The 13,619-nt window shown below is 59.5% G+C and overlaps 1 protein-coding gene across 3 annotated transcripts; it reads right to left on the minus strand.

Annotated features, from left to right (window-relative positions):
* Positions 1–277: 277 nt before the first annotated feature.
* Positions 278–13,273, minus strand: MAP3K6 (mitogen-activated protein kinase kinase kinase 6). Of its 3 annotated transcripts, none has more exons than XR_644747.4 (29): positions 11,415–13,273; positions 9,953–10,092; positions 9,841–9,864; positions 9,384–9,574; positions 9,097–9,265; positions 8,620–8,726; positions 8,024–8,194; positions 7,814–7,926; positions 7,286–7,445; positions 6,897–7,062; positions 6,712–6,819; positions 6,539–6,588; positions 6,350–6,445; positions 6,116–6,203; positions 5,901–6,034; positions 5,458–5,585; positions 5,077–5,213; positions 4,637–4,742; positions 3,624–3,781; positions 3,334–3,526; positions 3,096–3,234; positions 2,626–2,791; positions 2,307–2,483; positions 1,915–2,020; positions 1,478–1,689; positions 1,276–1,388; positions 1,106–1,179; positions 743–819; positions 278–543 (listed from the first exon to the last, which is right to left on the minus strand). XR_644747.4 is itself a non-coding variant. In XM_003891413.5 (29 exons), exons 1-29 carry the CDS (start codon positions 11,752–11,754, stop codon positions 453–455), a joined length of 3,894 nt encoding a protein of 1,297 aa, XP_003891462.1. In that variant the 5' UTR covers positions 11,755–13,270; the 3' UTR covers positions 278–452. The 3 variants fall into 3 exon arrangements, 2 of the variants coding, with proteins under 2 accessions (XP_003891462.1, XP_009201162.1); XM_003891413.5 differs by having other exon boundaries at positions 1,478–1,649; positions 11,415–13,270; XM_009202898.4 differs by lacking the exon at positions 9,841–9,864 and having other exon boundaries at positions 1,478–1,649; positions 11,415–13,270.
* Positions 13,274–13,619: the final 346 nt, after the last annotated feature.

Raw genomic sequence — 13,619 nt, forward strand, 5'->3', positions numbered from 1 at the left:
CGATTCTCCTGTCTCAGCCTCCTGAGTAGCTGGGATTACAGGCACAAGCCACCACACCCAGCTAATTTTTGTATTTTTAGTAGAGACGGGGTTTCACCATGTTGGTCAGGCTGGTCTCGAACTCCTGACCTCGTGATCCACCTGCTTTGGCCTCCCAAAGTGCTGGGATTACAGGCGTGAGCCACCACACCCGGCCTAAAAAAAAATTTTTTTAAAAGACCTAGGAGGCTCTTCCCAGGGTACCCCTCCCCCCATACACCTCCAAAATTGCCAGGACAAAGGTTCAAAAGTGTTCGGTTTAATACGTTTTGTTTGGTAGTGCTTGGGTGCCTGTGGTTGGTTTCTCTCACTGGAACCAGTCCTGGCCCCCACTCGCCTGGCTTCCTCCAGTCACCCCAGGTCTTTGTCCTCTCCATTCATCCATCCTTGGATCTGTCTGGCCTCTGATGCCCTCATTCAGCCTCTCGGGGTCCAGGGGTGACTGGCGTGGATCCTGCTCGCTGTGCCAAGATGGCCCTCCAGATGCGGCATACCATCCCTCCCCTGGGGGTAATGGACTCTGTGTGGCTCAGCCGGAAGGTGGCCCTGGACTCTCTCTTGCACCCACTGTCTGCCCAGTGCCCCCTCTGTCCTTAGGAGACCCAGGTGCCCCTTTGGTTTCCAGGAAGGAACCTAGGCAGGCCTGCAGTTGGCCAGGATGAGGCCACATGCATGGTTCACCCTTGGGGGACCCAGGACGTACCTGATGCGGGTATAGATGAGGTCATCTCGAGTGGCATAGGTGAGCAGGGTGTGGAGGGTGAAGCTATGGTTCAACAGCTGGATGTGGACAAAGACCCGCAGAAACAGGGAAATAAGAAATTACAGAAAGATGTGTCCAGAGACCCAGGTACTAGCTCTGCTCTGCTGCCAAAATACTGAGGCAGATCACACCCCCCTTCTGGGCCTCAGTTTTCTCATCCATACAATAGGAAGAGAATACTAAGTGTTCTTCCAGTATTGAGATTCTCTGCATCAGAGGGCACAGTGAGAAGAGCGGGCAGATGGACAGAGATGGAGGCTTTGGCTGGTGAGGTCAGGGATAGCCAAGCACTCCCCACCTCACCATTTGGATGGTGCCTGAATCCACATTCAGTTCCTGTAGCCATTGCACCAGGCCCTGGTCCGTTGAAAGAGCGGCTGTCAAGAAGCAGTCAGGTGATGAGCCCAAGAGTGCCTCCTGCTAGAAGCTGCCTCGAACCCACCAATAGTGTTCTCCAGTCAAGGCCCACTCACCTGGGGGCTCTGGGGCCAGGGCATAGGTCCGGACTTCCTCATTCAGCCGCTGTAGAGCCCGCTGCACCAGGGCCTGGTACTCCCGTTCCTTCCCCGCCAGGACTTCCCGCAGCCTGAGGGGCAGAGAAGAGTAGAACGGAGTGGTGAGTGGGGAGTGGGTTGAAGCCCGGCAGAGGCTATGAGCGATTCCAAGGGGCTTTACCGATCAGTCTCTGCCCTCAAGAGGCTCAGCTGCACCATCAGAGGAGCGGGGCCCTGCTCAGGCTCCACTGGAAGCAGGCTCTGCTGGCCTGGGCTCTGCTGTGGCCTCTGCTGGGAGTCCCCTTCTTTACTCAGCTCCTCTGACCTCAGTGAGACCGCCTCCTTCTCCACCTCTGCAGCCGGGTGCCGTGAACTCAGGCAAGGCTACAACGCCTGTTTGGGACCCCCAGACCCCAGCAAGGGAGTGCGGGGGTAGGGTGCCCAGCTCTGGGCAGGCCCCAGGCAGTGCCGGTATGGGAGATGTCCATTTAGTCACGCCCCCACCGGCGCCTGCCTGCCCCTGTCCCGCCTGGCCCCCACCGGCCCCATTCGATGTTCACCGCGCCCAGCAAGCACCACACCCTCGCTGGCAGGAGGCCCGTGGCACTCCCCTCCTACCTGGGCCCAGCACAGCCAGGGCTGCCCGCACAGCACGGCTGAGCAGTGAGTCCAGAACGAACATCCAGTGTGGACGGATCTGGCGCCTGCGGAGGATCTGCTTCACCTGCAGGGGGAGGGAGGGCGCCGCTGAGACAGCTGAGCCTCAACTAGAGGCAGGGCTTGAGTTGGAAAGGCCTAGAAAGTCTTCGGCCGGAGGCAAGTGGGATGGGCGGGCTTGAGGTCCAGGGAGGGGCTGGGAAGCTAGGACTGGGCAGACGGTTTTTTGCTGCAGGCCTGATCTTCAGGGAGGAGACAGGGAATCTTGGAACATCAAGTCCTGGCACCTCCCCAGGCACGGGGAGCTCACTACCTGTTGTTGGGCAGCTCTGACTACCAGAAGGCGCCCTCACCGCATCCGGGAAGGCAAAGAGCGGTCCGTGCAGAAGTGCAGGCCCAAGGCCCTGGGCCCTCAGCCGTCCTTGCAGAGCCCGCAGCTCCTGGGCCAGCTGCCGGCGGTTGGGAGTGTGGATGTGTGCCCCGAGGCATCGCAGCAGCTCTTCCACATAGTTTCTGCCCAGACGGGACCCCTGAGAAGGAAGAGAGGGGTGGTCAGCGAGTGTTCCAGCCAAATGAGACGCTGCCGCGGAGGTGGGGTGGTGGGGTGCGGGGACATCAACAGGTGTCCTGACCCCGCGCTACCACCAGGGGGCGCTAGGGTGGGCCGCCCACCTGCTCCTGCTCCTGCTCCTGGTGCAGATTCTCCGCCAGCGCTGGCAGCTCCTGCTCCAGCACCGCGGCCAGCATGGCCCGACGCTTGCTTTCCTGGTGCAGCAGGCTCAGCCCCGAACTCTCCTCCGGAGACGCAGGCTCCTCGGCCGCAGGCTCCTCGGGCACCCTGGGCACAAGGGCGAGCGGCTGATTGAAGACCGGCAGCAACCAGCCAGTCACCTCTGCTGCCGGGTTTGAATTCTGGCTCTCCTACTTTTATGCCTACCTCACAGGGATGGACATAGATAAATCCCGCACTGAGAGGACACAACAAGTCCAAGTTAGAGTTGCCAGAACAGGGCATGGGGAGGCACCAAATGCCACATTTACAAGTGGTCAAGGTGCCCAAGTCCCCAAGGAGGGCTTTTGTAGGAGGGGAGAAAAAGGCAAAACCAGGCAAAGGGAACCCTTCCCAGGAGCCTAGGTCTCACCGGAGCTGGCTGGTGCCCCCATAACTGAGGCAGCGCTTCGGGGGGCTGGGCGGGTGCTGAGATGGTGCCTGAGGGCGCGGGAATGTCTGAGACTGGGTGGTTGAGTCGGCTGAAGGAATGGGACTGGCGGAAGGGGCATCTGAGGGAGGGACAGAGCTGTCAGCAGGGCCCTCTTCCCCCCTCACAGCTCCACAACTCCTCTGCCCTCCAGTGTGTCCATCCCGCCACCTCCAAGCACCTGAGGGCCGTGGAACATGTTGGGGGGAGCTGGGGCTGCGGCTCCTTTTCCCAGGCTGCAGGAAGGGGTCCCCCAGCAGTGCCTGGGCACTGGCTCGGAGGCGGGGGTCTGGCTCAAAAGTTCGAAGGAGAAAGGCTTGGGCCTCAGCCGACAGAGAGCTGGGCATTGGTGGATGGACCTTGTACATACCCACCTGTTGGGGGAGGGTGAACAAGGGTGACATTCAGAGGTGTCCAAGGCCCAGGCTGGCCCTATGCCACTTCCATGTGCCAGGCCCAAAGGGGTCTTACCTGAAACATGGCAGCCTGTGGGCTCCCTAGCTCATGGAAGGGGGGGCGACCCGTAGCCATCTCAATGACAGTGCAGCCCAGTGACCAGATGTCAGCTGCTTTCCCATACCCGCGTGGGCCCTGGTCAATGATTTCTGGGGCCATATACTGCAGAGTTCCTAGGACAGAAGCAGGAGCACTGATGCCCATCTAGGCTTTTTTTTTTTTTGAGACGGAGTCTTGCTCTGTCGCCCAGGCTGGAGTGCAGTGGCCGGATCTCGGCTCACTGTAAGCTCCGCCTCCCGGGTTCACGCCATTCTCCTGCCTCAGCCTCCCGAGTAGCTGGGACTACAGGCGCCTGCCACCTCGCCCGGCTAGTTTTTTGTATTTTTTAGTAGAGACGGGCTTTCACCGTGTTAGCCAGGATGGTCTCGATCTCCTGACCTCGTGATCCGCCCGTCTCGGCCTCCCAAAGTGCTGGGATTACAGGCTTGAGCCACCGCGCCCGGCCCCATCTAGGCTTTAACATGGGGTTGGAGAGGGGAGGGGAATGCCATCATCCTCAGGCTGACTGCACCCATACTGAACCTATCATCCAAAACGTACCTCAACACCTATCCTGGTCATCAAACATCTATCCTGAGTTCCATCACCACCCGAGGCTCCATCACCTGCCAAGGCTTCCATCATTCACCCTGGGCTCCACCACATTCGCAGACTCCATCACCCACATTAGCGCTCCAGCGCACATCCTGGATTGCATCGTCCCCCTGAACTCCATCACCAGCTTTTTCCTCCAACTCCCACCTTGGCCTACATCAACACTCCTCAAGTGCTAAAGTCAGTTTCATCACTTATCTAAGCTCCAGTTCTAGATGCCATCACCTCAGCCCTGGCCCAATCACTCACCCTGGGTTTCATTCCCCATTAGGACTCTAACTCCATGCCTAGGAGCAATCCCATTCCCTGGAAAGTTCCAAGACATCTTCTGCCCCAGGTCAGCATCCCCACTCAGCACCCCCACACCTTGTTACCTGTGAAGGTCTCAGTGCAAGGTGTGATTCCTGCCAGTCGCTTGGAGGTGCCAAAGTCAGAAATCTTGAGCAGCCCACTGAAGGTGTTGATCAGCACATTGTCCCCCTGATCGATAGTCATTAGTGGACACTGGGCTGGGCCCCTGCCAGCAGAACTAGACCCTCTTTCTGGGATCCCATCTCCTGGAGATCCCAGCCTGGTCCTGCCTCTGTCAACACTCTCCCCTTGCCATCCCACTTACATGCCCCTCTGGGGCTGGGAGCTGACAATTGGTTTGGCTTCAGAGCTGAACTTCTCCCCTCCTTCTCTAAAGAGCCTCCCTGATTAATTTCCTACCCTTTGCAACAGGTCTGCTCACTTAATCTGCCAGCCTGCGTCTGAGACCATGTCCTCCCCTGCCACCCCCAGCAGATGAGGGCAGGCCAGCCCCAGGGCTTACCTTAATGTCCCTGTGTACGATGTGGTTGTCGTGCAAATAGCCAAGTCCCTGCAGGATCTGGCGGGTGTAGAAACTGATGGTGCTCTCGTTGTCCTTCAGGGGTCCCCACACTGACCGCAGCAAGGATGACAGGCTGCCTGGGTGGGGACAGTCCAAATTCATTGTTCCCACCCACTGGCTCCAGCCCGCATCTCTGCTCAAGGCCCAGACACACCCATGTCGTAGCCCCAACTCCATCACCCAGCGCCACTCCTCAGCTAATTCTAGGCTACACCACCCACACGCACTAGGGTGCATTTCCCCCTGGGCTCTCCAACCCTGCCTGCCTCGGTACCATGCCCCACACCTCGGTTTCATTCCCATCCCACACAGGGCAGGCACCTCCAGGCACTTCCTCCATAAAGATCTTAAGGTAGCCGCCCTGGCTAGCTGAGCCCAGATAGCGCACTATGTTCTTGTGGCGCAGGCGTTTGTGAAGAGCGATTTCTTCATGCAGGGGCTGAGAAAACCTGGGGGGAGGTAGGGGAGAGAGGAAAGGGACCGATGTGGGCAGAGAAGCCCAGCTCATCCCGCCCCAGCCTGGCCCCGCCCCAAGGACCTGCCCCACCCACAAGCCCTCTCCCAACCTCCGCACCCTTACTACCCTGCCCATAGGACCCTCCAGACCTCAATCCCGCCCGCACTGTCCTGGCTGTTCCGCCCACGGGCCCAGTCCACAGGGCTCGAACTCTCAGGTCCTACGAGCCCGCCCACTAGGCCCCGCCCACAGGAGCCACTCAGCCCTCGCAAGCCCTCAGCCCCGCCCGCGCGGCCACGCACCGCACCTGCTGTCCCGCTCCGGGATCTCCTTGATGGCGATGCGCACCCTCGTGTGGCGATCACGGCCCGCGTACACCACCCCATACGTGCCCTTGCCCAGCACCAGCCGCTCGCCCGTCTCCGTGTACTCATAATCAAACTGCCGGGCACGGAGTGAGATGGGGTTCAGCAGGGCGCGCGGCCCCTCGCCCTCCGCGAGCTCCCAGTCCCGCGTCCTCACCTCCAACACCTCCCCCACGCCCTCTGCCTCCTCCGCGGGCGCCGTGGAATCCGGGTTCGTCACCAAGGCCTGGATCAGGCCGCAGAACCTGAAGGTGGGGGAGGTAAGACTCACGGGAGGGGCATCTTGGTCCCCACATAACCCGGGGCACCCGAGGGACGTCGTCCCTTTCTTTCCCCCACTCCCCTGGGCATCCTGGTCCTCAGAGTACCCTGACCATGAAAGACTGCGCACCACTGGCAATGCCCTACGCTGGGGAAGCACAGCTGGACGTCCTGAGCCGGGGGGAGTGCATAGAGGAAGCAGCAGCGCTCGTCGCGCTTGGAGGCGCTGGGAAGGGATGAAGAACCCAGTGAGTGTCAGGCTGGGTGGCAGCGACCCTCACCTCCCGTCTTTCCAGTGGCCCCAGGTCCCGCCTATCACCTGACTCCACATATGGAGGCGACGGGGAAGGTCCAGCTGGAGGGAATGTCCTGCAAGAAGAAATGAGGTGTGATCGGGGTGCTGGGGACAGGAGAAGGGTCTGAGAATGGGAGAAAGGCTCCACAGAAAAGGTCCCAGCAGAGGTGAGTGAGGGGCCTCAGCAGCGACTTCACCTGGGTCTCAGGCTCCAGCAAGCTCAGGGTCACTGTGCTCACTGGGTCAGTACCCCGAACCTCAAGATTTGCAGGCAGCAGCACCTTGTTCATCTCCAGGACCAGCACCTGCAGGCAGTGGGGGAGTAGGGTCGGTCAGAAGGGGCTTACCCCTTTCCCAGGTCCACCACCCCTACAAGCCTCACCAAGCACTGGTCACCCTGGGGACAGGCCATCTTGAATGGTTGGCAGGACTGTAGCAAGAAGTGGAGCCAGAAGTGGGCACGGCGTGGTGGCCCTCCACGGGGCTCTGCTGGCGTGGGCCTAAAGTGCTGGTAGAGCAGGAAGGTCTCCATCACAGACACCAGGTACCTGCACACAAAGCCGCATCCTCAGTTCAGCGCAGGCACCAACCAGCACTGCCAGGGAGAGGAAACTGGCCTGGATATAGCTAGAACGTTGGCATGGGGTGCCACGGGCACTGGTCTAAAAGTAGCCAGGTCATTGCCTCAGGGTTCAGTCTAGCATGCCAACGGACATAGGTGCAGGAGCTGACAGCCCAGGTCAGGCCAAGAATGCAGAGGGGGCCACCTACCATATGGGGGCATTGAGCTTATACAGCTGCTCTGCAGCCAGCACCACCTGGGTGGGGTCATTGGCGAGGATCTGGGCTCCCAGGTAGAAACCCACATCCCAGTAATACTGCATCTTCTCCACGCAGCCTTTGCGGGCCAGCAGGCAGCCCAGCTTCATGCCTGGGGGAGAGGGGCATGGGCTCCAGTGAGTGTGGGTGCAGGGGTGAGTGAGGCCCACCATTTTTGTGGGCCCGAGTGTGGACATGAACATAGATATGAGTAAACCATTGGGTGTGGCAAGATCTCGGGTGGGAACAGGAGCTCAGGCACAGGTATATGAACATGCAGATGTGTTAGGGAACATTTGTGGGTTTGAGGGCTCCTGAGGGCCCAGAACAGGTATTAGGACCCAGGTGTGGGTATGGGCAGGACAGTCCAAATGGATGAACTCGTCCTAACTCTTACCTAGTGTGCTCTCTCCCTGCCCTCTTCCCAGGCCCCTCTGAACCCCTGTGGGTGATGAGACAAGAGCCAGGATCTGTGCTCACCTATTAGCCGGAGCTCCTTGGAATCCTCAAAGTGCTGCCCGGCAGCAATGAGGAGCACAGCTGCATTGATGCCCGAGTGGAGGCTGGGCTCTACATCAAAAGCCTTGCGATACCTGGGGTGGGGGTAGGGGGCACAAGGCTGGACCGATGCCCACAGCACCATCCCTCATCTCATAGCTCAGCCCACCAGCCACTCACTGTGCTCCTTACCAGTGATAGGCCTGCTCCCGGTGCCCGGCATCCTGGAAACCTGAACTGAAGAACATGTCCTTGTAGATACGGCCACACATGCAGTACAGATCAGGTGCCACGGAGCCCTCAAGCTGTACCAGTGGCAACAGCACGGCCAGGGCCTTCGCCCGGTCCCCAGGCCTGTTCCTCCTAGGAAAAAGATGGGCTCAGGCCCTCCCTGATGGCCCTGGCCTACTCTGTTCAGGGACCTCCAGACACTGAACAGCAGGGACCCTTCCATGGGCCTGACAATAATGACCTCAAAATCATAGTGACCCTGGCCAGCACTGACCTCTCTAGGGGTAGTGACCTCAGATAGAAGTGATTCCTAGATGCAATGACCCTTAGGAGCAGTGATCTTGAACAGTGGTGACCATACCACAGGCAGCACCACTTCCCCTACCCCGACCAGGCAGCAGTAACTCAGAACAACAGGGACCTACTGACATCAGTGACCCTGGTCAGCCAATTCCCTGAACAGCAGTGATCCCAGACAGCAATGGCTTTGCACAGCAGAGACCCAGGTTTCGGAAACCTTTATGTGGCTATGACCTAACCCTTGCTCTGCCACTCACCGGTTGAGGGCAAAAGTGTAGTGGAAGCAGACATTATGCTGCTCGGCCATGTCACAGGTGGGCAAGGCCTGCAGCGTCTCCACCAGCTCAATGATGGCCGAGTAGTCCTGCATCAGGGAACGGCAAGTACTGGCATCATGGGCCTCCAGGCCCCGAGGAACCTTGGGCCAGGGTCCTTTCCCACACCTGACATCCCACCCAGCCACCATCTTCTGTACGCCTCCTCAGGCCCAGCAGACACCACACCTCACAGGGAGAACCTGCTGTATGCCCCATGTTGGGCATTCCCAACCCCACAACAGCCCCAGGAGGCAGCGACATGCTCATCCTGTCTAACAAATAAGGAAGCCAACACTCAGAGACGTTTGATCATTTGCCCAAAGCCACCAGTGAGCAAGTGGCCCAGCCAGGAGCTGAACTTGGGTTTGTCTGACCTCAAATGCCAGCTGCCCTACTGCCTCTCTGAGCACCACGCACTTGCACATCGCGGTAGGAGAGCAGCAAGTTCATGATGATGTCGGGGCTCAGCAGCTCCACGCTGTCCAGTCTCCGCTGCAGCCGAGCCAGCTCCTGCCGCAGCTGCGGCCCACTGAACCGCTCCCGCGCCTGCCGGATGTCCTGCCGAATGGTCTCCCGGAAATAGCCACTGATGCCCAGGGCAGGGGAGGCAGGGAGAGAGAATGGTGGGGCCTGCACCTCAGCCCCAGCCCACCGTACCCTCACCAGCCCCCTCCTGGAACACCCTCCCTGGGGGCCCTCATTACCAAGAGTCTGTGGGTGTGGCCTCCAGCAGGCGGGCAAGCCGGCCCACCAGGGGAGTGAGCAGAGCCTCGGTCCCCACTCCAGCCTGTACCAGCCCATCAGCCAGGCCCCGCAGAAGGCCTGCATCGCCACACAGCACCCGACCAGTGGCCGTCACCACATAGGGGATCAGTGTGTAACTGCCAACGCAATCCTGGTGGGAGGGAGGCAGGAATCAGTGAGGTCAGAGGTCAGCACAGGGCTAGACAAGGGGAGTGAGAGCATCAAAGGTCAGCACCAGTAGGAATTGGAATCGCAGGAAAGGGGCACCCGTCATGAGAGGAGGCAACAGGAAACAGAGGAACACATGGGATGTCAGGGGGACGTTAGGTGACTGAGGAAGCCAGGAAGATTAGTGGAGGTCAGAGGTCATAGTGGAAGTCAAAGGGCACTTTCGAGTGAGAGGTGGATTCTGCTCACCGAGTTCTTCTGGAAAACATCCTCCTGCAGGAGGCAGACAGTCAGATACTGGTGTTCTGCGTAGGCCTTACCCCAGCCCCGTGCCTGCCCCCACCAGCCCCAGGCCACCTACCCGCAGGGCCTGCAGGTCAGGGAGGTCGGCCTGGGAGCAGAGGAGCACGTTGTTGGTCATGCTGAAGCTCTCACGCACACCAAGGTGGTAGAACAGGGAGGGCTGTACCAGCGAGCTGCTCACCTCCAGCACCACCACGTCTGCAGGCACAGAGAGGGCGGCGCTGATCCCTGAAGCCCAGCTTGATGGGGAAGGAGCCGGGGTCCATCCTGGCTTGACCTGCCTTGCTGTGGGACTCCAGTAGGGTCTGTTTCTGCTTTGGGCTTCAGTCGGCCCTTTTTAGGGGCCCCCGGCACTTTCACAGAACTGATCTCTGTGGTGTTGCAGGAGAGGAGTTGGGCTCACTGGGCTGGGACCCTCAGGCCACGGTTCAGAGCCTGTGAGCACCTGGCATGGGGGAAGGGAGGCTGTGGACCAATTGAGTCTGTTCCAGGACATTTGGGAGGTGGGAGTTGCGCAAACATAGAAGTCCCCTCCCTTTGGCCTTCCCCCAAGCACAGTCTCTTGAAAGGGGGCTACCATCAGTGTGCATGGACAACGCTGTGCCTAAATGTATGTATGTGTATATGTGTGACGTGTACAGCTTACTATGTCTGACTGTACCTGTGTGTATGACAGCGTCTGCTAGGGCCTGCACGAGTCAACATGTATGCGATTTGTGTCTGTCGATAATTGTGTCTTTGTGTCCGAGTGTTCGTCGGGTCAGCCTTCATTTTAGGCTACGATTTCATGGACATCCAGGAAGCACAGCTACCGGACTCCAGCATGAGCAAGTAAGTATGGGGGCGGAGCATCCGGGCTGGTTGGAGGGAGGAGTGACCCGCGGGGGAATAGCCTCCTTCTGGCCCCGCCCCTGGCCCATCCTTCCCCGCCCACTTCCCCGCCCATTCTTTCTTGGCCGCTGAGGCCACTTAACCTAAGCTCCCTCACCCAGTATCCAGTCCCGTTGGGCCCCTTCGCTTCTCTGTTTACTTCTCCAGCCCGATCCTCGGAAACAGTATGCTAGGACTCCTCAACTCCAGCCTCCCGGGTACAGCCCCTTTCCCTAAGTCCAAGCTCCTCTCCCAGTAATTGTCCTCAAGAGATCCGCGTGACATCCTCCTGAGGCTGAGGCTGAGTCCAGCCTCGCGCCGCTCCCCGCCCCGCCCCAGAGTTCCAAAGCCCCGCCCCATCCTCGCCCGGCTCGCTGGGCACCGCTCCGACTGAAGGGTGCCTGAGCCCCAACCCCGAGCCCTGGAGCTGCGCCCGGATCCCTGTCTCGTCCCGAGCCTGGCCGCGCCCCAGATCCCCTAAATCCCACTTTTTTCACGGCCCTGTCCCAAGCCCTTCAGCTGCATCTCACTTTAAGTCCCCTAGACCCGGTAACCCTCTCGGCCCCTCCCTTGAGCCGTCGAGCCCGGCTGGGTCCCCTCCCAGGACCCTGAGTCCCGCCCGGATCCGGCCCCGCCTCCAGCGCGCTCACCCGCGTTGTAGAAGGCATCCAGCGCAGCGGTGTCACCTAGCGCCAGCGTCCCGAAGGGCAGGCTGCGCAGCTGCGGGGGCGGCCGCGGCCGGGGGAGCTGCGCGCAAGCCTCGCGCAGGCAGCGCAGGGGCAGCGGCTCCGCCTCGGTTCCCTCTCCAGGCTCCAGCCCGGGCTGCGGCTCCCGGGTCAGCACATAGACCACGCTGAGCGGCCGGCTCCGCGCACAGCCCCGGCCCGGGGGCGCCGCGAGCGGCCGGCCCCGGCTCAGCGCCACGGCCAGCGGGTCCTGCCAGCAGCTGCCGGCGCGCTCCGCCCCGGACCGGGGACACTGCCCCGCCATGCGAGGGCGCTCAGGCGCTGGGCGCTGCGCACTGGGAACCCGGCGCGGGGCAGGAGCCTGGGCCGGCAGATCAGGAATCTTGGGACCTGGAATCCGGTCGGAATCGGAGAATCTCCCACGGGATCTAGGGATCCGGAATCCGGCCTGACGTCCCTTTCCAGAAATCTAAAGTCCAGGGAGAAATCCGAGCTCGGACTTGCAAGGTCCTGAGGTTCTGAAATCCGGGATTGGGTCCTAGGAATCTGGGGCATCCGATGGTCGGCAGCTCAGAGCCACTTGAGGGATCCTGGGAATCGGCTCGGAGGTTCCCGCCACCTGGACTCCTCAAGGGAGCGCCCGCCAACGCTGTCCTGCCTTCACTTGTAGGCTGAGCCCAGCCCTTTCCCGGCCGACCCAGAAAGCTCCACCCTCGGCCCTGGGGCAGCGCCGCTCCCTAGCGGCTTGAGACTCAGCCTCTCCCCTCCCTTCTCTCCCGCCAGAACTTTGGAGACTGGCGGCTTCCGGAACAGCCTGTGCCCCTGTGCACGCCAAAGATTGTGGACTGCTCACAGCAAGCGCACATAAAATGTGTGACGAGGCCGGGGCTATAGGGAAAAGGTTCGATCCTCAAGGCCTGCCCTGCAGGGATCTGTTGAATGAATGGCTCTCTAGAGACATTAGGGTGCGCAGAGCATGATGAACAGTGGGTGTCCTCCCGGGCCCAGTGAGTGCAGGCAGGGAGGGACTGGGATGGGGGAAACCTACACCCTAGGCCGCTTGTCCGAAAGCCTTCAATCCTGGAGTGGGACTTGGCATCCGAGGCTTTACTGTCGCTAGGGGGCTGCTTTCCCCAGGACCCAACCTGCTATGGACCCCCGCTGACTTTTGACTTCTATGCGAAAGGTGACCATTGGACCTGAGAAGCACTTCCCACTCTTAAACATTTCTTAAGCCACCCCTTGAAGGAGTCAACCCCAGCCCTTTGCACTACAAAGCTTCTCAGCTTCAAATCCCCAAGAATCCCCAACTTTCTTGGTGAGGCAGCAACCTGGTATAAGCCTCAGTGGACCCTGAAATCAAGAAATGGGTACTTAAGTTGAATAATTTCTCCAAGATCACTCAGCACATGACAGAGCAGGGTGCAAACCCAGGACCGCCTGTCAGGCTCTTAACTATTTAATTCTGCCACTTACTAGAACGTGGCTTTGGGCAAATAAACTGCTTAAATGCTACTCAATGGCTTTTTCATTGCCCTGTTGCCTTGTGGAAGAAAAATGTACCTTCCTTGGTTTGACCTTGGATTCGAACTAGCACCCAATGGGACAGGCAGGAAGTGGCAGAGTTTGAGAACTTGGCCTGCAACAGAGGCTGGAGTGGAAAACGGACAACTTACAAGGGACAAGCATGAGCAACTGACAGGCTGAGAAAGCTGTGCAATTCCCAGCCGGGGTGGTGGCTCACACCTGGAATCCCACTTTGGGAGGCCAAGACAGGTGGATCACGAGGTCAGGAGTTCGAGATCAGCCTGGCCAACATGGTGAAACCCCATCTCTACTAAAAATACAAAAAAAAGGAGCAGGGCATGGTGGCATGTGCCTGTAATCCCAGCTACGTGGGAGGCTGAAGCAAGAGAATGGCTTAAACCCAGGAGCCAGAGGTTGAGGTGAGTGGAGCTCGTGCCATTGCACTCCAACCTATGCAGGGCGACAGACCGAGACTCCATCTCAAAAAAAAAAAAAAAAAAAAAAAAAAAAGAAGACTGTGCAATTGTGCAATTCCTGCCACAAAGCCATCCACTTGCAGGACACAGAGGGCCTCAGGAAATTGTCAATGGATGCTTGAATCTCCTCCAGTCCTTCCACTATATGCCCCTCTGGCCTTGTCTT

The sequence above is a fragment of the Papio anubis genome, chromosome 1, assembly GCF_008728515.1.
Source record: "Papio anubis isolate 15944 chromosome 1, Panubis1.0, whole genome shotgun sequence".
NCBI lineage: Eukaryota > Metazoa > Chordata > Mammalia > Primates > Cercopithecidae > Papio > Papio anubis.